At 42.7% G+C, this 27,532-nt stretch overlaps 1 protein-coding gene across 1 annotated transcript in view; it reads right to left on the bottom strand.

Annotated features, from left to right (window-relative positions):
* Positions 1–22,812, bottom strand: part of LMNB2 (lamin B2) — a 30,625-nt gene extending 7,813 nt beyond the window's left edge. The window contains exons 1-10 of the mRNA XM_068661782.1: positions 22,500–22,812; positions 13,335–13,471; positions 7,222–7,378; positions 6,488–6,613; positions 5,009–5,179; positions 3,102–3,227; positions 2,666–2,886; positions 1,748–2,039; positions 1,153–1,260; positions 176–295 (exon numbers count right to left, since the gene is read on the bottom strand). Of these exons, the coding sequence (XP_068517883.1) occupies positions 176–295; positions 1,153–1,260; positions 1,748–2,039; positions 2,666–2,886; positions 3,102–3,227; positions 5,009–5,179; positions 6,488–6,613; positions 7,222–7,378; positions 13,335–13,471; positions 22,500–22,700 (1,659 nt within the window). The 5' untranslated portion in view covers positions 22,701–22,812. The remainder of the gene's footprint in view (positions 1–175; positions 296–1,152; positions 1,261–1,747; positions 2,040–2,665; positions 2,887–3,101; positions 3,228–5,008; positions 5,180–6,487; positions 6,614–7,221; positions 7,379–13,334; positions 13,472–22,499) is intronic.
* Positions 22,813–27,532: the final 4,720 nt, after the last annotated feature.

Below are 27,532 nucleotides of genomic sequence, written 5' to 3'. Positions count from 1 at the left end.
TGTCTGAAGTTTCCAAAATCACAAAGATACAGGTATTTAATTACTTCAGTGTTGTAACTTATACTATATTAGAAGACAATGGGGGAAATTTTTGTTTGTTTTGTTTTTCCCAGAACAATTTCATCAGTTTAGGAGATAACCCAGCCCACATTCTTATTCAACAGGCAGAGCCTACCTCTCCATCAGAGTTTACGAGGTATGTGCGGATATTGCCTCCGGTGCCCCAGCTGCCTTGATTCTTCCACACGAGAACAGAAGGGGGGCTATGAGATACACCTGCATCTGCACCCCAAATCTAGTGAGAAAGACATTCTGTAATCAGGTATTTGTGTACATTTTTTTAATATCCAAAAACTTCTAACTCTCCCACTTCTCTCTCCATGTTAGTTTTGTTTTGAAACTCCAGTGGTAATTTTACCCTACTTTTGCCTATGCCAGTACTTTTAGGAAGACATTCTCAGTCTGCAAAAAAATTAACACTAGCCATAGTTAAAGGCAAGAGAAAAGAAGTTATTCTATTATTGCAGTCATCAATTCTTTTCTGAATATAGCAGTTTCTCCTACCACAGTCTCAATGACTACACTGTATGAAGCCGAGACATAAAATGCAACTTGTAATGTACCAATTTCATTTTTGGCATGCATCTGAGCAATTGATACTTAAGTAGTAATAGCTGGAATTGATCAAAGGAAAGCCATTTTTTTTAATTCTGAAAGGACATCTATTGCAGACTAAATATCAAACATAAAATTACAGAAAAGCAGCTGTTCTACTATATTTAAGGCTTAGAGTATCTAGTCTTAAAGTCTACCAGTTCAAATAAATGCTCCAAAATTTTCCTATTTAATGAAGTAGAGCAAGATTAATGTTCCAAGCCTGGACAAAGGTGTTTGAAAATCAGTCCTTGCCTCTCCTCCCACCCCAAATACCTTTTCATCTCTTTGTGTCACAAATAGTCTTAAATACTAAGTGTTAATATGGAAATCCAACTTGTATTTTGCCTTTCTGTAACTGAAATCCTACTCCTCTAAAGTAAAACGCAAGAAAGCTGAAGTTATACCCTAAATCAGGCCAAACCAAATGTTAGATTTACAACTGCTACAATATCAACAAAATAACATTGTTTTCAACATACTTGAAGTATGACTTACTGTTACAGTCTGCCCAGCCCTGAGGACATACTTCGGAGTAAATTTATAAGCAATTTCCTCTCCGTCTCCGATTTGTCTTTTCAGTCTCCAGTTACCCAAAGACTGATCCTAATGAGAAAAGTCAAAGTTATTCAGGGTGAGCAAAACAGAGCAAACAGGCATCAGAACTTTCCCTAGATCTTTTTCAATTACATTTATTTACATGGTTGTTAGACATCTGCATTCTAACTTGAAAATATTTTCCTATACCCAAAAATAGTGTTATTTGTAAATCCTACAAGGTCATTCAGCAACAATTTAAGAGATATTTCACAGTTCTGTTACAGCCAGCAAGGCTGTTTTCAACAAGCTAGGTACCAGCACATATGTTTAGATATTCAGGGCACAAACTGCGTTCTCTTCCTGCATCAAACACTACACTCATGCTAGTGCAGTGTAGTAATATTCACCTTTCAAATGCCACTGTTAATTACTGCAGGATGACACACCTTGAAAAATGCTATTTCTCTCAAGAGACTTTATCTACGTGTGCTTATTAGGCTGTGCAACATTTCAATTTAGCTTCTTGTTTCCTTGGAGTTCAGCTGGCACTCACCTTCTCCGAGTTGTTCTTCAGTTGAACATATTTGCCCTCCAGGTCTATCTCATCTATGCTGATACTTCCAGTAGCTGAAGCTTGCTGGGACATTTGGAAGCTACTGCTACTACTGCTGCCACTAATACTTCCAGTGCCAATTCCACTTGTTCCACTGCCTGAAAGCTCCTCTGCTTCAATACGTTTTCTCTTGCCTCGGGAAGAGCGAATGAGTGAAGTGCTGCTACTGCTGCTGCTGGAGGTAGCCCGAGAGACTGTAACACGGGAGGAGGGACTTGGAGAGAGCTTCAGCCTGAACAAAATCAAGCAAGCATTTTATTGAAATGGAAGAAAACTAAGTGAAGATTTTTTTTTTTTTTAGCTCATTCAGGGAACTACACACAATAAAATGCAAAATACACTCAGTAACCAGACTGTAATATGCCCCAAAGCTGATAGCAGCCTCAGTGTCTTGCCAGCAGGACTTCATATAAAGGAAGAGGGAGGCTATCCAGTCCTCTCAAGTTTTCTAGTAACATGACTACATGAGGTGGAAGTGCTTGGCAAGAGCAACGCAAATCACATCATACCTCCCTCCAGTATTTCTATTACTAAACACACTATTCTTGGCCTAACAATTTAAAAACAGGAAAACATAGAAGTATAAGCACTTAAATACAAAGAGGAGATGAATGTCAAGTACAGAATAAATTGCACCACACGTTGAGATCATTATGAAAAACCAAACAATGTAAGGACAGGTGTTTGGACAAGAACAGCTGTAAGTGTTCCATGTAACACACTGCAGTGCAAAGCCAATGTGACTGCAGGGAACTGTGATACGGTCACTTCTGCTAAAATGGTTTAAAAAAAAAAAATGTTAAGAAGTGAAAATAACACTTACTAGTCCTAAGATAAGCATATGGAATCTGTACTTACCTTTCCTCTTCTCCTTCCAGGAGTTTTCGGTAAGCACTGATCTCCATATCTAGTGCTAATTTCACATCAAGCAGTTCCTGGTATTCTGCAAGCTGCTGCTGCATCTGGTCCCTCATTTCTGTCATCTCCCTCTCCTTGGCATCTAGCATCTTCCTAAACTTATCCCGTTCACCAGCCATCATTTCCTCCAATTCATGAATGCGATCTTCTGCTGCACTAGCCTAGGGAGACAGTATAACAGAAAATCCAGTTGCCATCCATGTGGGGTGCAATAGAAAAATAAGTTAAAATTTACCATCCTTCCAAAAGAAGATAAAACATTTATCTCCATAAACTTCAGAAAATATGGAGGGACAGAAATTTGAATATATGCAAACATTACAGTGCTTTATATTAAAAACAAGAGCAAAATTTGCCCCTTTTTCCCCTTTTATACCTGTTTCTGAAGGCCGGAAAGCTGGTAGCTGAGAGATTCTATCCTCATGCGAGCCTCCTTCAACTCCTCCCGAGCCGCACCAGCAGCTTTGTCATTTTGGTCAGAGGCCAGTTTGGCATTCTCCAGCTGGAAGGCAAGTTTTATAAAAGTCAGTTGCATTGAGATAGATATCCTGAAAATACCCTTTCGGTAGGAAATGAAAGACATTCAACCTTAAATAATTTTAAATGGAAATCTAGTATGTTTATGACCAGAATTTCATAATATCAAGGAAATGTCCTAAGAGCCAAGAAAATTTGAGCCATATTCCTGTAAGATTATACTTGCAGCCTTAGAGTTTCTAAAGGCTCAGGTTCATGTTGCCACACACGATCTGCCTTCTTGCCACAAAAAAGACACAATGAACTGGAGCAAACGTTAGCGAGTTTGTGTCTTGGTCTAACAGTTCCCTGAATGCCCAGGGTGCAGATTGAATAAAGAATTTCACTAGTGTCATGTCTCAGCTGTCCAATTGTAACTTCCTCAGTTGGAGACAGGATCCTGATGTTTACAATCTTTCAACAGATTCTTCAGGCAGGAATTAGCCTCTGCCCTCTGCATCCACACAGCACAGAGTGTTTTTCTTCTGTCCCTTTTGAATCTGCCACTGGAGAGTTATGATCATTTTCCCTACTTCTACTGAAAAATAATAAAGATTCACCTTCTCTATGCCATTCATCTTTTTACAGGCATCATCTTTCCCTTCTCTTGACTCATCTCTTTTTCCAGGTCAGGTTTCATTTTAAGTATTCTTCATGCAGGACCCATTTCATACTTTTAATAGTCTCCTGAGCTGGTCTTCTCTGTATTACTCTATGCTGCCTTCTCCGAAAGGACCAAAGCTACCCTCAGCAAGCACTTCAGATAATGTCCTGCCATAGAGGCAAAATGATGCTTTTGATTTTTTTTTTCCTAGTGGTTCTAAATAAACAATCTGGTTTTAGTTGTTAATTGTGAACCTTCCCTGGCACAACTTGAGGCCATTCCCTCTAGTCCTATCATTAGTTACCTGTGACAAGAGGCTAGCCCCCGTTTCCCCCCAACTTCCTTTAAGGTAGCGCAAACATTTTAAGAAGTTTAAGAAGCGTTCTTCTGGATAAAGTGACTCCTCACTTTGCTCACACCTCCAACTTACATACTACGGTTTTCATCATCAATACCTGTTAAAAAGTCCAGTATCTTGTCTGACCCCCACCAATGAAACTACAACTGCACACAGTAATTTTCTAGAATCCAGAACTAACTTAGATCACTTAAATGTGTAATATTTACACACATTTACTGTATCAGGGCTAGTAAAAGCATTGCAAAGGCCCCAATTAGAGAAGAGTGACTATGCAACCTTGTAACGTTCCTCTCAATATGGCCACAATGAGATTGCAAGCTTGATCGGGCAAAGGCTTGTCCTGAAATCCACCCATTCCCCGAGCTCTCCAACCCATTCCTTCTGGTAGTCAGCAGCAGAGCAGCAGTTCTTAGAGCCAACTCACTCCACCTCCATTTTGGAGGAAAAACTGGATCTACTGATATTTAAAAAATAAAAATCCACCTTATAACAGAAGGCACTGTCTAATAAGGTATGTGACATCCCTCTTTCCCACTCTGTCCTCCTCAGTGACCAGAAGTTCCAAGAGTTCTCTTGGAAACTGGCCTTTCTCAGCTAACGCTATTCCTGGCTGTTACCTTGGGCTATAACCTCAGTGGAAATGGATCTGCACACAAGCACAAGAGGAAACATTCGGACAGCAGAACAAAGCTTGTTTAAATTATAATTACTAGTCTGCTTAAAAGCAGTAGGACTGATGGAAATGGTTTTATTTCCTTGACCAGAGTTCCTGGCAGACAGTGCTGTGGATAGCAGTCGTTACCTTAGCCTGATAGGTCTGCTCCAGCTCCAGTTTGTACAGTTTGACTTGTTCATCATGTTGATTTCGCAGATCCTCTAGGGCCTGAGCCATTTTGGATTCATACTCCTGCTGGCGACTAGTGTCCACCTCGACCAAACGATGTTCGTGCCGTTTTCTTGTCTCCCTTATCTCCTGCATAAAAAATAAAAAAGATAAAAAGATTAAGCTCCTGCGGCTTGGTGGTTTTACCCCACTGTGCAGCTGAACTCCACTATAGCCACTCTCTCACTCCCCCCCTCAAAGAAAAAAGGGGAGAAAACACAATGGAAACAGCTCAAGGGTTGAGAAAAGGACGGGGAGATCGTTCAGCTATTATCACAGTCATAATAGACTCAGTACAGGGAGGTTAATGTAATGCATGGCCTATCACTAGCAGACTAGAACACTGAGAAACTAAAAGCAAACCAAAAACACATTCTGCCCCCATCCACCCTCTTTTACCTCCTCCTCCCAGGCAGTGGTCAGACACATGGTCTGATTTTTTTGGGTGGACCCCCCTTTGGGGACCCAGGAGTTGGACTCAATAATACTGGTGGGTCCCTTCTAACTTGGATATTCTGTGATTCTATACTCCAGCACCTGTCCTTAGCCACACAACCTTGCACCTAGCCCCTTAATTCAGTTTGAGCACTCACTTGATTCCATGGTAAAACATAACTCAGCCACTACATTATCAAATATTAAACTCAATAAGAAGAACCAGAAGTATTTCCTAGTTAATCAGACCAAAATGGTTTGGTGCATGGTCAGCCAAACATCACATCTGGCATGGGGTGAGATGACAGGTAGAACACGTGGCAGCTGCTCAGAGCACTAATTAAATGAGCTCAGGCTGCTAAATAATCAAAGGTCAGAGCTGGTGTTCACAGGATGAAATAAACTGACCTGATATGTTTACTACTAGTACACAAAGGCCTTGCTTCCCTTTCTCATTCCCCCCACATCCTCACATGTGCATTCTCACTACTTGCTTTAGAGAAGCTCTAATCCTCCTTAGAATCACTATGAGCCAGTTCAACCCACTAAACAGGCAGAAAATTACCCCAGCAAAAAGCAGGGCAACTATATACTGTTCTCATCAACGAATACAGGTTACACTCAGGTCTAACAATCACTGAGGGTGGTGCAAGTAAGGGGCAGGGCCATGCAACCAGGTGTAGAGAAGGGGAATAAGACTTACCCTTTCACACAGCAAGCAGTTACATTAGCTCAACAGCCGAGGGAACAGTAATACCCTTGTCACTTGGCTTTTATGCCTATGCAACCACTGATTTATCATGCGACTCTTGCAAAACCTTTAACTGTTTTATTACTCAACCAATTCATAGCAAGAATAATATTGATTTTCCCTACGTGGACTAGCTAGTAATGGTTTATAATCAGTCTGAACAAGATCTACATACACTTCACAATATAATGAGATTACGAGGTTGATAATACCTCCTCAAACACATTCTTCCTGAAATCCAGATCCTCTTGCAAGCTCTGGCACCGATTTTCCAGGTCCACACGCATGAGTGTCTCCTTCTCCAATTGCTTCTTAGCCACAGCATGACCATCTTCAGCCTGGTAGAGAATTTGGAAGGTAATGATTTGACTGGATGTCTTTTTTCCCCATCCACAAGCCCTTTATGGTCCTCAATTGATATTTTTGGACCAATAATCTATAACAATAGATCTAATCTCAAATTACTAATTAAAAAAAAAGTGAAAATGTGTGCATGAGTACTTCGAAAAGCTTTCATGTTTATAAAGCACCTGTTTAAACCACAGGATAATTTCAGTGCAGACTGGTAATAAAACCAAGGATTATTAATTTCTCAAGCATATATTTCATATTCTTTTTTTTTGCCAGCACAGTCCCACTGGATACTTCAGTGTAAGTTTAAAATTAACCAGGATGTTACAAAGGACAACATTCAGTAACTAGAAACATTTACCAAATATTTTTAAGTATTTTTTTCACTATCAAAATTTCTAATATACCATGTTACTTTGGTTCTTTCACAAACATTTCTTAAAATTTATTTTTATATCCAAGAAGAGAAGGTAAAAATTAACCCTAAGTGAACCGAAATAGTGATGTTCAAATATAAACTAACAACAAAATTATTTATTTATTTATTTACAAGGAACAACCTTTCTCGTGCTGAAGGAAACATTCACTGCCATACCTTAGCAAGTTGGGCACGCAAATCAGCCACCTCTGCTTCCAGAGTGCGTTTCTCATTCAGGACAGTATTGAGTTCTGCTTCACTTCTATGGAACAGCACTTCAAGATCCTTAATGCGACCTTGAGCCACAGACAAATCTGCATCTTTCTTTTTGTAGCTGAAACAAACAAAATTTACCTATATTTACACATGGATGCACACACACCTTGAGAATACCCTGGTTGCAATTACAGATTTGTGTTACTATACGCTTATACTATGACTGTTGTGCCACTAGGTGGCTCCAACTGCAGCTAATTAAAATAATCATAAACCTGTCTTAGAACTCAGCTTGTGCCAATGTATTTAAGTGTATTGCCTAGAAAAGATGAACACATCACTGGCAGGCAAAAAAAAAAAACCTACCAAAAATTCTATCTACTAGTCTTCATTGCAAAAGAACTGTCCCAAGAAGTGGGAATTCCTCTCTCATCTGTTTCTTCACTTACACTTGAAGCCTCATCATCTTGATAGCTTACCAAAGAACATCGTAAAGGACAACAACATCAAAGATGGGTATTGTGAACAAAAATACCTAAATGAAATATAACTGTTCTCTGAAGCTTTTCAATCACCACCTCCTGTTGTCATGTTTATTAATGCAGCAGGAAAGCTGCAAGCAGCAAAGTTAAGTGCTGTAATAAAGAAATCATCCTGCCATGTTTCTACTTCCACACTGTAGTGGCTATTCCACTCTGAGGAACAAACTTAAGAGCTTAATTGCATTAGGAGAATCAGAATAATATAAATATTTTATCTTAAAAAGACTGATGTTTCAAAAGCACCTGAGCACAACTTAGAACCTAGTTCCCATGGATCTTGCTTCCCCTCTGGCCGTAGCACCAGCGTGTCCCTTCTGCTGTGCTCATTTTCAGCAGAAGCACAGAGCAAGCACATTGACACCATGGCTCCTTCCAAGTAACTTTATTGATCCTTTCACACCGAGGGAGAGCCTAACCCAGGTAAGGACCTCCCTGGGAAAAAGGGTAATGATGACAAATCCCTTCCCTTCTGTGATGGAGAGATTTGGCATTCTGAGTCTAGCGGCATTACTTTATCTGGCTCCCTTTACATATCTCATCTTTGCCACATGCTGACAAAGGGTAGCTCTGGAGTCTTGGAGTAGTAATTAACAGGATGTCTCAGCACCTCCCAAAGCCTGGGAACTCTCAACTCATCCCACTGGCCTTATACCTCATTTTTCTTTCCATATTGTTCTCACCCCTAAGTTGGATGAAAAACTATGGTACAGTTCTAAACATGTAGAAAGTACTATTCCATCTTCCACCTGGCTATGAGACAATGAAGACCTTATGCTTTTATCTATACTCCAAAGCCTTCTGGAGCTGATTTTTTGTTTTCTTGTTTCGTTTGGAAAACTGTACAGCTCACAAAAAATATAATTTAAAAGATAGGCAGTTTTATTACAACAATGTATACAATGAGAAATGAAAGCATTTTCTGAAAAGACTTCCCTCAGAGAAAACCCTTTTAAGTTTAGTTAAGATAGGATTTAGATGCTTTGACTTAAGAAGCTCTGCGATACCTGCAACATCCAGGTTATGCCAGCATTTATGACATAGAAAGGATGTGAGGGAGGTTCAAGAGATTGACATTCAGGCATCTGAATACTAATTGTGTTGTCCAGAAATCACGTTTCATGTTACTAACTAGAAAATTCAATTGAAATGTGTATAGATGCTAACATATTGACCAATGGCTCCCTTCTGTCTTCTGCAGATGACTCCGTAATTTGGAAGCCAAACTAATTTTGCTTGACTCCTCTAAAGAAGATGAGCATCAACCAGCAGGGCACAGAAGCAAAGGTGGCTAAAGGCATCTGGGGCTGTTTTAATAGGATGTGCCTGGTAAAGCATGACAGTGATTATGTGTGTGTCCAATACTGCACCCAGTTATGGACTCCCAGTCCAAGAAAGATGTCAATAAACTGGAACAAGTTCAGTACTGGGCCACCAAGATGTCCCGAGAGTTGAAGTACGTGCCCTCAGAGCAGGGGCTGAGGAAACAGAGCCTGACAAGCCTGGAGATGAACCACCTGCGGAAGGACCTGACCAGAATGATAAGATGTTAAAGAAGTAAATTAATGTTTTGTTTGTTTGTGTTTTTTTGGTTGTTTTGTTTTAATTATACAGAGAAATCCAGACCCTGATATTTGCATGGACAAAATTAGACAAAGGTGTCAATGAAGAGCAGTGGGCATATGCATAAGCACAGATGAATTTGAAGAGTCAGGGTGAATTTAGCTTTTGTAAAGGGAAGATAAGCTTCCCAAGAAGTCAGTAAAAAAGCATTTGGAAAAGAAAGATCAACCTAAGCCAGTCTGCTTGGACTCACAAGGTTTCAACAACATCACTTGCCAAAGATGGCCCAATTCAATATGATCTGCTCTAAGAAAAAAAAAAAAAGGCTTGGGATGCTTCTTTTTGTTCAATTATCCCAAGTACTAAAACACAGAAAAGGTTAGAACATCAGTATGCTACATGGTAAATAATAAATAAATAATTAAAATATCTGCCAGGGTATCCAAAACCCCAAGGGATATGTATCTGTACTCACACAATACTGGGGTGATAACATTTGTCACTAGCTGAAGAAGCTGCCTGAGTACATGGCAGAAAGACATAAGCATAAATGCTTGCACTGACAGACAGAACATGTTCTCTCCTAGACCATAAACCCTGACATAAATCCTCATGTAGCAAGCAAGGGTCTTGCAGCTTCCCAAGTGTGCTGGTGTTGTGCAAGCAGACAGCCTCAGGAACAAGCCAAGAGCGGAGTAAGCCTCGGGCTCCCTCCTGTGCATGAACTGGGCCCAACATCACCACACCCAGCCACACCTCAGGGCCTTCCTGGAGCATCCTCAGCACTTCCAGGAAAGTGTTTTCCATACTAACAAACACAGGCTTTAGCAGAGAAATACAGGGAGAAAGGCGTCTCTTGAAGATGTTAGCTGTATCTTGAAGGCATCTCTTGGAAGTTGGCTATATTAGTGGCAGTAGCTAGAAAAGCCCTACAAGCTTGTAGCTCCGCAACTAAAATTCAGTTCAGTTTAATCTTTAGGAAAAACTTCCCTGCACCCTTTTCAGCCATTGTTTTCTCCTACTGTGACTCCCCCAACTATCCATTTTCTTCCCTCTCTCACATGGGAGACCAAAGGAAAGATGCCCCAAGCCAGAAGCCTACTGTCTCCTTTCCCAGGAACCCAATCTATTCCAAGCAATCAAGGGAGCAGCAATGCCTGGGATCCCTCCTGGCATCTCTAAGCCTGCTGCGAGCTTGAAAGAGACACTGAGGTAATTGTAAGCAACCATAAATTACAGGCTGACCTGCTCTTCCATTATACACAAAGCACTGACCTAAACTTGGCATGGGACCAGAAGCATCTGTCAGCTTGGGCAGGGAGGATTTTGGTCATCAGCTGGCTGTCAAGAGGACACCCTGCAAACAGACTTTTCAAAGCTGTGTTTGCAAGACTCGTATCTGAGATCTGGCCACATCACGAGCATAACCTTCCCTATGTCCCCAGACAGACACAGCAGGAATACTCCAAGTACCTTACAAGCATCTTAAGGGACTGGAAGCAACTTGGTAGAAGAAAATTCAAAGCCAAGAAAGAATTCAATTCTACTTCTATAAACTAAGAACAGACAAAAAGAAGTGTACTTTCCTCATATTTAGCCTATGAGCAGAATTACGCTATCAAGTCAGTGAAGTGACAGATAATGGTACTCAACTCAATTGTCCAAGAAAAGTGCACAAAAGGGAGATAACTCGAGGGAAAACACCATCGCCATCACTTCAAGTGCACAACGTTCTACAAAATATTTGAAAAGTCTCTTAGTGCTGTCAAAAGCCTAAAGAACAGGAGACAACTTGCAGTGATTCTCATCAGCTGCAAAGTGAAGATAGTTCTGACAAAAATATCTTAATCAAAGCATAGAAATACACACCCTGCAGAACAGGAAACATTAACCAAATTCCTGGAGATACTGGGGCTGTTCGTTTCTGGAGCTTGCATTAAAACCCAAGCAAGCAGAATATTTGCTATCATCAGGACAACCCTGATGTCCATCTAACTCTGACTGCCATGCAAAACATAGTATCTGAAATCAACATTAGGACTGTGTCCTGGTTTCAGTTAGGACAGAGTTAGTCTTCTTCCTAGTAGCTGGTAGGGTGCTGTGTTTTGGCTTAGGATGAGAAGAGTGCTGATAACATGCTAATGTTTTAATTGTTGCAGAGCAGTGCTTACACCAAGCCAAGGACGTTTCAGCTTCTCACTCTGTCCTGCCAGCAGGCAGGCTGGGGGTGCTGCAAGAGCTAGGAGGGAACAGACCCAGAACTGCTGACCCAAACTGACCAAAGGGATATTCCACCCCATCTGGGGTCATGCAAAACAATATATAGGGGTGGCTAGCCAGGGTGGGAGGGCTGGACTGCTCAGGGTTAGGCTGGGCATTGGTCAGCGGGTGGTGAGCAACTGCATTGTGCATCACTTGTTTCATACACATTATTATTCTTAGTACTATTATCATCATTATTGTTATTATTTTTCTGTCTTAATAAACTGTCTTTATCTCAACTCACAGGCTTCACTTTCCCATTTCTCTCCCCCATCCCAGACAGGAGGGGAGAGGGTGAGCAAACGGCTGTGTGGTGTTTAGCTGCAGGCTTGGTTAAACCACAACGGACTGCTGGCCCACAGCTTGTAAGCAAGAAGTTAGCCCCAACAAGAGGGACGTGGAAGTAGGACTGGGTGGTATTTGTCTCACGTAACTTCAGATGCCTACACACACCACAAGGTCTTCTTATGGTCAGGAAAGGCCTCAACAAGAGCCAGTAAATATTAAAGCACAATTCCTCCAACTGCACGCACACAAATTTTCTGATATGAAGCGAGCACCAAGTTCAATAGGCTTTATGGTGACTTATTCAAACAGAGATGTTTACACTACAGATATTTCATATTTGGCCATTTCATTTAGGAGCAAAGTCCACAAAGTCTCTGACTTTAACAACAGGGTCCAGCACAGAAAATGAAGATCCAGTGATAGAAAACAAAAATGCTCCATCATAAATAAATCAGCTAGTCCGAAAAAAAAAAAAAAGAATATATTTCATTATTTGTATAACCAGTTAAATGAAAAAGGAAATTGGGAGACTTATGGTAGGCTTGTACTGGCATTGCCAGACTAAGAGCAATTTTATGTCCAATAGTGTTCACAAACATACTGACTTGCTCAGGAGAAATCTGTACATCCCAAACCTTATGTACTAAAACAGGTACCAAAATTCAATCAGAAGCAAAGATCTTTTAGCCATGGCATATATTCACTTTTAAATTAATTTTCAGCTGCTAAACAGTATTTGAGCACAAAGGCTTCCTAGTGCAAACAGAAATAATGGATTACATCGGCTTCATTAGCCTGTTTATTAGGTCAATTATCTTTACTGCAGACTAAACAGTATTTTTTTTTTTATGTAGTCACTACGATGTCTCTTACAGCACGCTTATGCTGTAGCTTCATGCACTTTCAAGCCAACATCGCTTCTACATTCCCAGTGTGCTCAGGGCCATGAATTTCCCTTCTCCTTCATTTCTGCTATCAGACATGCACTGGACCAGACAATAAAATTGATAGTGTTTAAAAATTAACCTTCCTTGGATGGGTTAATTTTAATCTAGTTTCTCGATCCATTTTACTGAATAGCTGCATGCTTGCATGCTCACATCAGAAGAGACACAACAGGACAGAAGTGGGCACAATTGATTGTTTCAACATCTAGATTTCAAATTGCTCATCAAATCACAGTTTATTAATCTTCCATTTACATGTATGTTTGTGTACATACCAAGCTGATAATTTGCTCTAACTAGCTGTACATTCTGAGGAATTCCCCTCTACAAGCCTGCACCTTCTCACTGATCTATAACACTTCCAAAAGTCACCCACTAAGGCATTTTAAGAAGCATCAGCAGCATCAGTCATGTTGCAAATACTGCCCATTATCATATTAAAAAACAAAAAATGATCACACAGGGCTTTCCTTACCTTTTATTGAACTCCTCAAGTTCTGCTCTCAGTTTTCCGATTTCAATCTGTAATCTAGCCCTCTCTTTGGCGGTTTCATCCAGAACTCTTCGAGCATCAGCCAGTTCAGACTCGTAGAGACTCTTGATTCCACTCACCTGAAGTAAAAAAAAAAAAAAGTATTCAGACATGAGAACATCCCAAAGACTAAGCATCAAAGAACTGAAATAGATTAACAGGTTTCATTTAGCTTTCCTTAAAAAAGAGAGTGCATGATATGACTTTGTTGTTTAAGAGCATTCTATATTGAACATTCTCAATTATGCACCTACAGTTAATTGTGATCTAGTCCCAAAGACAATATTTCAGATTTATTCCCAGCAGAACATAACAAAACATACCAAGTTTGAAGTGTGCAAGTCTTCCAAAGAGATCAAGTGAAGCGAACTGGCACACCCTACAGACAGACCTTAAATTATTCACACTTGTTTCCAAGATTGGTGTTTTGGGTGATTTTTTTGAAGCGGTAGGATCATTTAAAAACAAACTATGACAAACATTTTCTGGAATACAGACTGAAGTCCAATTTAGCTCCACTGTTCTTGTACTATGAAGCAAAAAAGAAACTGAAATGAGATGAACTACAAAAATACGAACTGTACAGAGAAACTCCCACTCCTGTACTCTACCTCAGAGGATAAGGATCTATAGACCTCTCCCTGTCCAGACTCGAAAAAAAAATCTATTATCAGCCATTCAGACTGCAACAATGCACATCAAAGTCTTCAACACCTGTAATTTTTTTTTTATTATTTTTTTTTAGAACATGAGATCATTTGAAAGGTGTATCAGGTAGCAAGAATTTCAAGATAAGATTGTTGGTATTGCTTCTATCAAAGGGTGCCACAACAGCTATTATTGATGTAAATTCAGACAGAGCAGTAAGGGAGTGGGATGAGCCAAAAGCCGAACATACCAACTTTAGGAAGAGAAATTTCATAAAGCATAAAATGTAGAGACAAGAAAAGACAACTGTGTTGCTCCTAGGAGTGCGTATTTCAACATCAGAGTGGCACCAACGACAGACTCAACCAACTGGTCTTCAAAAAGACTGATTAAAGGCAGTCAGGATATAATTCAGTTCTTGATAGAGTACATTTCACAACCCTTCTGAAATTAACTATGATATGACAGTCTGAGGGCTGAAAAGCCTTAGCTTGCAAGCACACTGCATACCAGAAACAACTTGGTTGGCTATCCATGTCATCTTACATCTTTCTCTAAAGAATTCATTCTTTCAAGCCTTATTCAACTTGTTTTGTTATTTTTTTTTTCCATAGCTGATAGACAGGAATTGTCTGTGACACAGGGCAATACAACTCTGCGTTACCAGTTACAAGATTCAGGAAGTTCTACAAAGATGTGTATCTTGACTGTGCTAAGATCCTTCATACAGCACTCCATTACGTCCAGAAGAAAACAGAGATTTTTAAGGCTGTAAAGCCTTCTCCTATGGACAACCCGTCAGTAAAAATACAGCATGTGCAAATACCAGTACAAAATGCAACTGCCCAACGGCCAAGCACTGATTCTGTACCATATCAGGTACTACATCCACAATGCTCCCTCCCTAATGCTGGCCACCTCCACACCATTTCCCCTACATCTTTTATTTACATTTACTAAAATACTTGCACTAGGATGTCCTGTGGGAGCTTGGGTCTATGTTGCTGGAGGTTCAGAGAGATAACGTGAAATCCCAGCGAAGGACACAAGCACAAATCACTTCCCAGTCCTCCAAGGCATTCACCAGAATTGCATGTACAAAGAAAGCCTCTTTCCCCAGATTTTTGCAAACACTGCCACAAAAAGGTAGCGTAAGGATCAGAGCAGCAACAGGCAGTGAATGATTTACGTTTCACATTCAGGGCACTCCAAACACCACCACCACCAGAACAATATTCTGAACTGTGAATAAACACAATGCTATCTTCTTTCAAGACAAGGATTGCAAGAGTGAACTAAAAATGGTATGATGCAAGCCATTTCAGAACCTACTGGTAAAAAGAGAACCAGAAACCATGCTACTTAATTAAAACGGACTGACTCACACTGCTGTTGTAGTAACTTAGTATGTTTTTTTTTTTTTTTCCTGTTGTAGCAAACACATAGCTCCAATTCACAGTCCGAAATGTTATCACGACAGCCACTTTCAGTAGCATTTTAAGCTAATCAGCAGGCAGAAGTAACTGAGAAATGGGCCTCATCTAACCTGGCCTTGAACACCTCCATGGATGGGGCATCCACAGTCTCTCTGGGCAACCTGTTCCAGTGCCTCACCACACTCTGAGTAAAGAATTTCCTCCTAACCTTTAACCTAAATCTCCTTTTAGTTTAAAACCATTCCCCCTTGTCTTGTCATTATCTGACTGAGCAAAGAGTTGCTCTCCATCTTGTTCAACTAGTGATAGGACTAGAGAGAATGGCCTCAAGTTGTGCCAGGGGAGGTTTAGGTTAGAAATGAGGAGACATTTCTTCTCAGAAAGAGCAGTCAGGCATTGGGATGGGTTGCCCAGGGAGGTGGTGGAGTCACTATCTGGGGATGTTTAAGGAAAGGATGGATGTAGTACTTAGGGACATGGTTTCGCAGGTGATATTAGTGGTTGGGGAACAGTTGGACCAGGTGATCTAGAGGCCTTTTCCGACCTTAGTGATTCTATGACAATCCCCTCCCTCCCCTGCTAGCCATTCCTCTGCTGATGCAGCCCAGGATGCAGTTGGCCTTCTGGGCAGCAAGCATGCAGAGCTGGCTCATGTTGAGCTCTTTGCCCACCAGAACCCCCAAGTCCTTCTCTGCAGGGCTGCTCTCAATGAGCTCTTCCCCCACTCTGTGCTCGTATCTGGCACTGCCCCAACACAGCTGCAACACCTCGCACTTGGACTTGTTGAACCTCAGTAGGATCACATGGACCCATTTCTTAACTTGGGCTTGATGACACTTCTAGCCCATGCTGGCTACTCATTAAAAAGACCAGAAAAAAAAAAAAAAAAAGGAAATTCAATAAATGCATCTAGCAACCGTGCAGCCCATTTCAGGGTCTTTGCCTAATCGCAATTCCCTGCAGAGGGCCACCAGATCGAGCCTACTTGTCCTTGAACGCTCCTAAAGAATACTGGGTGCAAGAGAAAATTTCCAGTATCTTCCCTTTTTTGTCATTTTTTAAAGTACCAGTGAAATTATCAGGATTGATCATAGCTTAGAGGCAGCTATCCTTGCACATCAACCCAGCTCTCTCGGACCTCTTTTCTCTTTGGAATCCTTTTTTTGGGCTTCTTGTATGCATCTGTTGCAGCACTCATCATGTGAACTATGCCACTTCACCTCCATGACTCCAGTGAGGTTGTAGTGACCCCAATGCCCTGTTCCTCCTGGTTGTTCCCTACATTGCACACATTAGCATCCAGACATTTCAGAGAAAGCACCATGATGATCCCCCAAGAAGAGCCCGAGAACTTTCCCCACAAGGCTGTCCCACAGGCGCTTCCTTCTTTACGTGCCTATGTTGTGGACGATTCCATTTCATCCTTGTTCTGTTAATTACTGTCTTCTCTGTTCACATAACCCCAGGCTCTTTGCCTACGTACCACTTCCTCACCAGATCTTAGAGGAACCTCTCTCCCCCTCATTATTCCTAGTTTGAAGTTCTTATCAGGCTGACCAGTCTGTTGACAGAGATACCTTTGCCCTGCTTAGGTAGAACCTCTCTTCTAAGCAGTTGTTGATCCTGAAAGACAGCTCCATGGTTCTAGAAACCAAAATCCTGTTGTCAACAGCTTTGCTGCAGTCGACTGCTGCTCTGCAGGATCTGTCCTGTCACCCTCAAGCTCCACCTGCTCAGCAAACCATCCGAGCCTCCATCACACGAACAGTTGCCCACAGAGACGTGGAGTCAAACTTGATGCTCTCCAGGTCACCCCTGCCAGCATCACCTGGATGTGCAGCAGGGGTTAACAATCAGATGGCCAAACAAGTCTCAGGAGCTCCTCCGCAACTACCTGAATGCCCTGGTCAGCAGCAAACCTCCCCAGAAGGCAGGTCAGGTCCATTTTGAAAACATAGGCACCGTCTGAAGACGGGGGAGAAAGGAAATGAGTACGTGAAGCACAAGAAAGCAGAGATATCTGCACAGAACACTTTGAAAGGCAGAACTGCTGGATGTTCTTAAGTCTACTTCAACCTTCCTACCTACTGTAACCCAACTGTGCTGAGAGCACTCAAGAAAGCCCTGTGCAGCAGCTGAAGGGCAAACAGATGAACACAAGTGGTCCTCCATCAATCACTTGAAAATCCTCAAGACATCACTCAGTGAAGACACAGAAGGCACACCAAGGCAACAAATCCACAGGCTAAGAAGCATGCCCCATCCCACAAGCAAGCCTGGACAAACTGGGTGAGGAAGCATTCATCAGATTAATGTGCATCAATGTGCCAGAGGTACGTGCATTCCCACCAGGTGTGGCTCCACACACTCCTGTTCACCTGTTACAGGCTGCTGAAGGACTACCAGACTCACCAAGAACACCTGTTAGGGCATGGGTACTCTTTTTTCTGATGTGATCCCACCCATCCAGGCTATTGAAACATCTGCCTAGGACCAGGCACTCATCAGCATCAACATCACTGGCAAAGGTAGATTATTCCCATGTTGTCAGTAGTATCACACCCGTTCAAGGAAATCTATAGGGTTGAGGACCAGCTTCTTGACAGAGATGCTTGGTGCCACAGCACAATCTGAGTGAAACTCTGCACGTGAGGTCACAGGTCTTGGAGGAACAGGGTTGCCTTTGCCCAAAGACCTCAGTAAAATAGCTCATGTAAGCATTCTCCCTTCTTCTTCATCCAGGCACAGCAGTTCAGGTGTGAAACTACTGCAGGAAAGTGAGCTGCATACAGTCACCACCCTACAGATATCTGCAGTGGCAGAAGATCCTTTATCCTTATGCCTTGAGGCTATGACTCAAAGGACCCAGCACTCACAGAAGCATCCGAACACGTATTTCTCAGAGGTGGCAATGAGGTAGCACCAAAGCCACGTATCACAGCCCTGACAGTAGCTGTTTGCACAGCACGTGCAGCACTGACAGGTAAGTGATAAACCAGGTGAGACCTCCATGAAACTTTTGGTGGCTGTGACATACAAGGCTACAGCCACCTTCAGTGACACCCACAGAGGTGAGAAAACACAAGTGAGCAGGGAAGCCTGGAGACACTGCCTCTGCCACAAGTGTGATTGCTGCCAGTGCTGAAGTCTTCCAGGGATCTTCACTCCCCCTACTCATCCCACCCCTCTTCCTGAGGGTGAGAACAGTGGGATGTGCTCAGAACAGTGTACTAACCCCCGCCAGGCCTTAAAAATGCCTTTTCTGGAGGTAGGCAATCATAAGCACTGCAGTGGGAGGGAGGGTATTGGTAGTTCTAGCCACAAAGCCCAAACGCCAGAAGGCAAATGCAGAGGCTGGGAGACTGAGGAACCACTCACAGTAGGAGATCAAGTTTGCAGCCATCTGAGGAACCTAAAGGTGGACAAATCCATAGGACCTGAGGAGATGCCTCCAAGGGTCCTGAGGGAAGTGGCAGATGAAGTTGCCAAGCCACTAACCACCATAGCCAAGAAATCATGGCAGTCCAGTGAAGCCCCCACTGACTGCAAGAGGGGAAATAAAACCCCCATTTTAAAAAGGAAAAAAAGGAAGACCTGGGAACTACAGGCCAGTCAGCCTCACCTCTGTGCCTGGCAAGATCATGGGGCAGATCCTCCTGGAAACTCTGCTAAGGGGCATGGAAAATAAGGAGGTGATTGGTGACAGCCAGCATGGCCTCACTAAGGGTAGATCATGCCTGACAGATCTGGTGGCCTTCTAGAAGGGGGTTGCAGGTTTGGTGGATGGGGGAAGTGCAACTGACATCTACACAGACTTGTACAAAGCATTTGAGACTGTCCCCCATAAAATCCTTGTCTCTAAATTGGAGAGACATGGATCTGACAAAGGGACAACTCAGTGGGTGAGGAACAGGCTGGATGGTCAAACGAGCAATGGACAATCACCCCTCTACCGATCCCACGACTTTTCCTACTGCTTTTCAGAACAACCTTAAACCTCCCATTTGATCACAGACATGTCACCTGCTCTCAAGGCAGAAGTTTCAGGTGTTAATGCAGAGCCCAATGGGTAAGCAGTTACTCCTGCTTGCAACTCCATGCCATGCATCATTTGGATACTGAGGTTCTTCTGAAAATCTTCAGCCAGTATTAGTTTAAACTATCCCAAATAGTTCAACATGTGCAGCAAGCTGTCTCCTACCATGTATAAGTGGTAAAAAAAAAAAAAAAAAGACTCTGGAACAAAAGCTAACAAAAAATTAACCAGGCCTATTGAATATTGAAGTGGATAAGCAGGATATGGAAGCGTCTCAGTTTCTATAAAGCGTTGAACCATACCAGAATCATACCAGAACACCATCCTTCTTGTGGGAAGGGAACTAGCTCTCTACTCAGACTTACTCAACATTACACTATCACAACCAGCAGGTAAGCCATCATAGGCTTAAAAAAGTCAGATAACCCCCTTTAAACAACGTATTTATTAGAAAGAAGAAAAAGTAGCAGACCTAATGCATACTGAAATTAAAGTCTTGGAGTGCAGAAAAAAATCTGTAAAAGGTCAAGATAGTTATTAAATGTGGTAAATGTAACAAGAAGAATATCAGGAGGGAAAATGCAGATAACCACAGATAAGCCAGAGATATTCAAATATTTAGACAGCTAAAAAAAAAAATCAAAGGAGACAAAACTTGCACACAGCTGAGGTTAACCAAGGGGAGTTTTCACCATGAACACCCTGAAAGAAGAAAATAGTATATTTTAAACATGCAGGACTAATATAAAGATATAATGATGCACCCAAACAGTGTGCCAGTATAACTAAACTACACTTAACAGTGCTTCTGAATAGAAGTTAGTTTTGTTTGTTTGTTTGTTTTGCTGGTGGTCTTTTTTTTTTTTTAATTAGTATCTCATTTCATGCTAAGTCTGATTATTTTAGGAACACAACTTCTAATGGTGTTACAAGAAAATTGAGCTATCAGCACAAAATCCAGTTGACCAGTTTGGTGCTGAAAGGACAGGATTCTGCCACCCCAGGAAACCCGAAAACTGACAGCCACTTCAAGTTTTAAGGCTCGCACAATCCTGAATCACTGTCCACAATCCTGAATCAAAACACTGATAAGACTGCCAAGTCTATCATTCCAGACACATGTATAGAAAAAAATAAGCTGTCCTAAAAGGAAGGGGGAAGCATTTAACAGGATAGTCCAGGAACCAAATGAAATATCTTACAGGCATTGGCTCTTAACACAGAAGGGCTTGAGGAATCCTAGATTATGCCCAAGAATTAAGATTTAAAAAAAAAAAAAAAAAAAAAAAAAAAAGAGTCTGGAATAAAAGCAAAGAAAGGAAAGCTCCAGGGTAACGTTTTGATTTTTATATCAAAATCTTCAGGCTTACTTTCCCTAATTACTGCATCTGAGTATTTTTCCAGAATTGGTAACACAAAACAGTTATTAGAAGGTGGTTTAATTTATACTAGATGTAAGATTATTTTTGTGTGTTGTGCTTGCCCTGTTCTTCCCCTCATTCCATATGTTCTTGTTAATGGAATTATATTCTGCCTCCTATATTTGAAGCATGCAGTCCCTGTTTTTATCTCCAGCCTCCAGCAATCTACAACTCAGAAGTTCCCTGAACCAGACATGGTTATTCTGTTTATAGCATGATTTCACACAGAACAAGTGACACAGGCAATTTTTTATGTTTCACAATACCTAATTATCTCGAAAACACTGAAGTTATACTACAACATTAAGTAATACACATGCATTTCAAGGTACTTTAGTGTACACTGATTGCAGGTAGGCTGACCACTCCCCAAAAAAGCCATAGCCACATCTGGCCTGCTTAAACTGAATTACATGAATATAAACCCTTCTCCCCCTACCATCACCAAAACAGATCCCTTAAAAAAAATAAAAAAGCCTACATTAGTGCCACAGCAATCCTTCACATCACACAAGTTACAATGCTGCTATCTGCCAGCTTTCCATGGAAATTTAACTTAATTAAGTTTAATTTGTGAAGTGGGACACCTTACCTCGCAGACTGCCTCCAAGAGATGGAGGAGGGCTTGGGCTGGTACAGGATGGGTGGGACTGCCCCCAGCTGCACCCCTGACTACACCCTTCCTCCATAGGGGAAGGGGAGTCCTGGGGGAAAGGAAGAGAGGAGGGAAAAGCAAAACATGGCTTAGAGAAAAAGGACCAGCCAGTCTGCCTCCCGGATCACAAGGAAGGGACCAGATCCCCTTCCACACTAATGGATTTGATCCATGGCATTTGAAGGGACTAAGAGAGATTTTCTCTAGTTATAACCAAAGTTAGCATAAACCCTTTCAAATTCTTCACCTCATCGTAACAGCCACAGGGCAGAGAAAAAAAAAAAAAAAAAACACAAAAAAAAACACATAAAACTTGACAGTCTGTTTGCTACAACTCACACGACAAGGGGGTCCAAGCGCTCAGCCTTGGTTTACCTGTGACAGGGGAACGAGCTACAAACTACAGCGGAGAACCAGCATGCAGCAGATGAGACCTGCCCGAACATTTCGATGCCTCCGAGAGCCGCATTTTGGGCGGCAAACCCTACCCGGCCGAAAGGAGAAGGGCGGCGGGCGGCTCCAGCCCGTGCGCCCGCCTCAGGCTCCTTCCCGCCTCACGAGTTTCCCCTCGCTGCCGAGCCCGGCCTGAGCCGAGCTCAGCGCGCCGCCAGCAGCCTCTCAGCCCGGCATCGCGGCCCCTACAGATCCCTGACGAGCCACATAGAATCAGGGTGGGCACAGAAACAGGCTGGGATTTCTACAAACCCGGCCCGCGGAGCCTCCACAGCGCGGCCCGCGCTGGGCGGGAACGCGGAGGAGCCGCGGGGGAAGGGGTCGGGCGAGCCCCAGGGCCGCGGACTCCCCCCTTTTTTTTCGGAGGGAGCGGGGAAAACGCCTCCAGCGAGCCGCCGTCGTTACCCCTCCCGCCTCAGGAGCCCCGGGAGGGGGCCCGCAGGCCGCCCTGGGCCGTACCTCCCGAGTAGTGACCTCCTCCTTCTCGGAGATCTTCACCAGCAAGCGGTCATTCTCCAGCTCCAGCGCCCGCACACGGTCGATGTAGACGGCCAGGCGGTCATTGAGCTGCCGCAGCTCCTCCTTCTCCTGCAGGCGGGAGATGCGAGTCGGCGACAGCGGGGTCCCGCCGGGGGTGCCGCGGCTCGGGGTGCTTGACATGGCGCTCGCTTGGCGGGCAGGCGGGCAGCGGGCTCATTCAATCCAGCCGCACCGGGGGAGGAGGGAGCGGTAAGATGGCGGACATCGCCTCCCCCACCGCCGCGCCGCCTGGGAAATGAAGTCTCGGCGCCAAGATGGCCGCGCTGCGCCGCGGGGCGCGCCGGGAGGCGCAGTTCCCTTCACGCCCTCCATTTTGTGGGCTGCGGGCGGCTGGCAGGGCCGCGTGTGCTTCTCGTCTGAAATTGGGAGTTTGTAATGTGCTTTAAAGGCTGGGTTGGGCTGTCGTGGCTATGAGTAAAGCACAACGTGAAAGCGAGCAGTCCTGAAAGTGGTGTTTTTACTGCAAACGTGAGGGATCAGAGCTATGGGTCAGGGCTGCTCCTCAAGTGTTTAAGGTGCTTGGATCTCAGCAGTAGATCCTAGTGTGTCGTGCAGAGCAAGAACAAGCACTGCTCCTGCTCCCCCACCTCACCCCCAGCTCCCGGGGTCCTGCAGTGATCCTGCTGAGGTGCTGTAAGCTGCCAGGGATGCAGAGCAGCTGCTCCCTGCTATGATCTGCCTCTGCTCTTTGTTAACAAAGCCCCATGCCCACCAAAAATGACTTTGTACAAATAGACCTGTACAGTCGGCAGCCTTCCATATCCTCCAAGGGAAGCATTGATTTGAAGTGATGCTGTGTTCCTAATTCTCACAATTTTACTGCATTCAGCTCTGGGGCCCCCAGCACAAGAAGAACAGAGGGACATCTTAGAACAAGTCCAGAGGATGGCCTCCAAGATGATCAAGGGGCTTGAGCACCTCTCCTATGAGGACAGGCTGAGGGATTTGCGATTGTTCAGCCTGGAGAAGAGAAGGCTTTGAGGAGAACTTCCAACAGTTTTCCAGTACCTAAAGGGGGCTGCAGGAAAGCTGGGGAGGGACTCCTTGTTAGAGGGTGTAGTGACAAGGAGTAATGGCTTTAAACTAAAAGTGGGTAGATTTACATCAGGTATAAGGAAGAAAATATCTACTCAGATGAGCGGTGAGGCACTGTAACAGGTTTCCCAGAGAAATTGTGGATGTCCCATCCCTGGAGGTGTTCAAGACCAGGCTTGATGTGACTTCGAGCAACCTGGTCTAGTGGGAGGTGTCCCTGCCCATGGCAGGGGGGTTAGAATTAGACGATCTTTAAGATCTCTTCCCACCCAAACCATCCCATAATTCTATGATTTTACTGAAAGTTGTAATATTTTTCTTATAGGATCTATTTTCACCTTACATATCTAAAAGTGTTGTATCAGCCTGTTTTGAAGTGTTTATGAATTTGCTGTAATTCCTGTCTGCATTGAAATCCTGTAGGCCAGGGACCTGCTGTTTGTTTATAATGGGGATAGAGTGTTTCAAAATGAATACCAATTAGCTATTTCCAGGAGGGAATTTTTAGGAGTGCTGTTTTGTAGGTGTTAGAAACTTCCCCAATCTTACTGAGAAGGTATAAGGCTTCCTAGCCTCCAGCCAGGCTGTTCAAGAAGGCAGTTACCCTGAGATCCTTTTGCCATCACAGGGAATGCAGCCAAATTTGTAAAAAGCCACTTGGAAGTTTTCACTTCCTAAATGCTTGAAGTATTATTTTCCCCAAAGCATATTTTTACTGAACATACACCAATTTCTGTCATTCTTACACATAAACTACTATATATTGTATTTCCATTCTCGTAAGCTAGTTCCTAATGTCACAAAACTTCTGAGGTTGAAAAGCACTTACTGCAGTTTTGCCTTTTGGCTACCAGAAAAGGCTTAGAAAAGGAAGATTTTCTGTCTGAGAAGACGGAAAACTAGATACAAAATCAGTGGTATGTGAACAGCAAAGAAAAACAAACAAACAAACAAACAAAATAGTAATTGTGTGATGTAAACACAAAGAGAAAAAATTGCATGCAATATATGAAAACAAACTCATGGAGGCAGGCTGAACAAATAAGCACAAGTGTGTTTATCTTTAACACATAAGCTAGATGATTCTCATGTTAGAGGATCTGGGATCCTAAGATCAAGTACACCTCAGTCTGGAAAAACCTCAGTACATCAATACTCTGTTGTTGGTGAATAGCTTTAAGTCCCTATTGCAATAACAGCATATCTTTAGCAGTTGACCCATATAAACAGGTTTTCACTTAAGTATATCTATTTAAAAAATATGTATCCAATATGAAAGAGTTGTCTTGCCTTCCCCTCTTGAAAACAGACCATGCCCTCCTGGCTGCAGATGATCCCACCTGGCCTTGGGTGTCATCTCTCCTAGGAGAGGGTTGGTTGCTTCTTCATCCCTGTCTCCTTCAGGGATTTCCACACTGAGCCTGTGAAGCTTGGAGGGAGTTTGTGAGAGATGAAAAATAAGCATCTAGATCACTATCCCTGTCATTTCTATAGGCATTTATTCAATGTTGGTATTTTACCATTACTGTTATCAGATTTTCTGTGTCAGTGAGATCTGATAATAGGTTATACATGATTATAATATGATTACTGAGTGTGAAACACTCAGTAAACACTCAGCAAACACTCAGTGTGAAACAGCTTCCTGACTGAACTCATAAACAGTTGTCTTTGTCTTGAAATGGATCCAGGAAATGACAAAGAAACGACAGACTACAAATCCCAGAGTGCTGTGGCCTCTTTGCTCAGCAGGGAGGTCTGACCCACCATCTGCCCGCTCAGGGCAGGGAGCCACACCAAGGACAGCCCAGGAGGCTCTGAAGCCACCTCCTTCCTCATTGTTTTCATCTGCGTCTCTAGATTTGAAGTACAGTGCGTTTTTTGAATTTCGGCGCCACTTGCAAACTGTAAACCAACTGCTGCTGGATCGGCTCCAGCCCCCAGCCTTGCAGGAGCTGCCCGTGTGAGTCTGTGTCATTTCAAACGTAGCTGCCTTCCCCTGGGTGAAGCAAAGAAAAATGCTCGTGAGCCTCAAGCTGTGCACTTGGAATGAACTTTTTCTCTCCCGGCATACAGTTCCCCACACCAGGAAAATCGTGGAAGACCACTAATAAAGTTTGGTTATATTAAACCAGAAGAAAAATATTTTTTGGAATGCTGAAAGCCTCTGAATAAGCATTTTTGGGCGAGCTCATTTCTTTTGTTATTTGAGGTGACACCCTGCACATCTATCATATTTTGGAAATTCCTTTAAACCTTTTTCCTCATTTTGTTTGATAATATAATTCATAATATAAGTCCCCTTTGTTCAAAAAGTTTAGCCCAAACTCCTCCTGTTATTTTTTGTCAGATTTTTAAATGATGCCTTACTAACTTTGTATGTTTCAAGTTTGTTTGTTTTGCCATCTAATATTACCAGTTATTTTCATAGTGCTGATCCCATGTCACAGTAACCTATTTTTTTTCACACGTTTCTTGAAATACCACGTAAGAGATGCGTGGATGTGGCACTTAGGGACATGGTTTAGTGGTAGACTTGGTAGTGTTAGGTGGATGGTTGGACTTGATGATCTTAAAGGTCTTTTCCTACCTAAAGGATTCTATGATTTAATATTTTCTACACTTCTTAGAAGGTGCCTTTCTTAAGCAGTAACTGGAACATTAGCAAACTTTTGTCTTAGGCACTTGTCTTCCCTCCCTGTTTGCTGAATGTGTATTTCGCTTTTCATACCTCTGCTAAAGAGAAGAGAACAGTTTGAGAGTGGGATGGGGAAGAGGGGAAAAAAAGGAGGAAGGGAAGTGCAAAAGCCAATAGTCAGTAGATGACTGTGGACATGGAGTGCTACACATGCTTTACTGGTGGAATCAGCATCTGTTCAAATACTGGTCGTTTTGTATCACTGTGATGATATAGGTTAGTATTGAACCAGAGTCAATTTGTCTCAATATTTAGCAATTAGATTACTATTAAGGACCATGAGTTCAGTGGTACACAAAATAATTTAATACTAAAACTCCCTCTCTGCTTTCAGAAGGTAGAACTGATTTGCTACATAAGGGCACAATCATTTATTTTGTTGTCCCACAACAAAGGGACAGTCTAAGGATGTGTAAGCCTTACCCGCCTGGGGTGGCAGAGGGCCATGGCAATCAGTGGAGCTGTGTTCATGGCTTTTCAGATTGCAAACTTGTTTGGAGCACATGAAGGCTGCTATCTCATCGACTCTACCAGGTTTATTTTTCATGTAAAGCTGAGCACAGGCTGGTGCATGTACAGCTTTCATTCTGATATAAAGTCAGGAACTTGGAAGTGCCTAGGCTCTGTTTTGGAGCCCTATATCAAAGGTACTTGCAACACCTGACTGTTTGGGTAGGTTAAGAATAAATTCTTGGGATGTCAGAGAACATAGATAGCCGTGACAGGCTCTGCCTAGCACTCGAGTGCTTCTTCCCATTAGATAAATGAAAAAAATAATTAAACTGGGTAATAAAGACAAGGGAAAACCTCACATATCCTTTGACGCAAAGCATGTTCTCTGTCATTGGCCACTTTCCTGTACATTTTGATGTAAAGAGTTTTCTGATGCTGTCTTGGATTCCATAATGATTCTGACATTTTGACAAATCTGGGGACATGGGTTTTCCATTGCTGTTTCTTACCTCAACTGTTTTACTTTCTCAGCAGCTGTCACATTCTCTACTTTCTCATCCCACCCTTTGTTATTCATATGTCTTCCATAGCAAGATTGTCTCTGCCTTTCCTCTGGTCATCCAACTTCCTCTCTGCCTCATGTTCCTTATTTCACTCTGAACTGCCTATTTAGTTGATAGTCTCAGATATTTTCATTAATTTTAGGAAGAGACATGGATTGAACACATAGCACAAAACATTTTCCTAGCAGTCCACGTTCAACCCA

The sequence above is a fragment of the Anas acuta genome, chromosome 26 (assembly GCF_963932015.1).
Source record: "Anas acuta chromosome 26, bAnaAcu1.1, whole genome shotgun sequence".
In the NCBI taxonomy this organism is placed as follows: Eukaryota; Metazoa; Chordata; class Aves; order Anseriformes; family Anatidae; genus Anas; species Anas acuta.
This window is presented reverse-complemented; position numbering and strand designations above follow the sequence as displayed.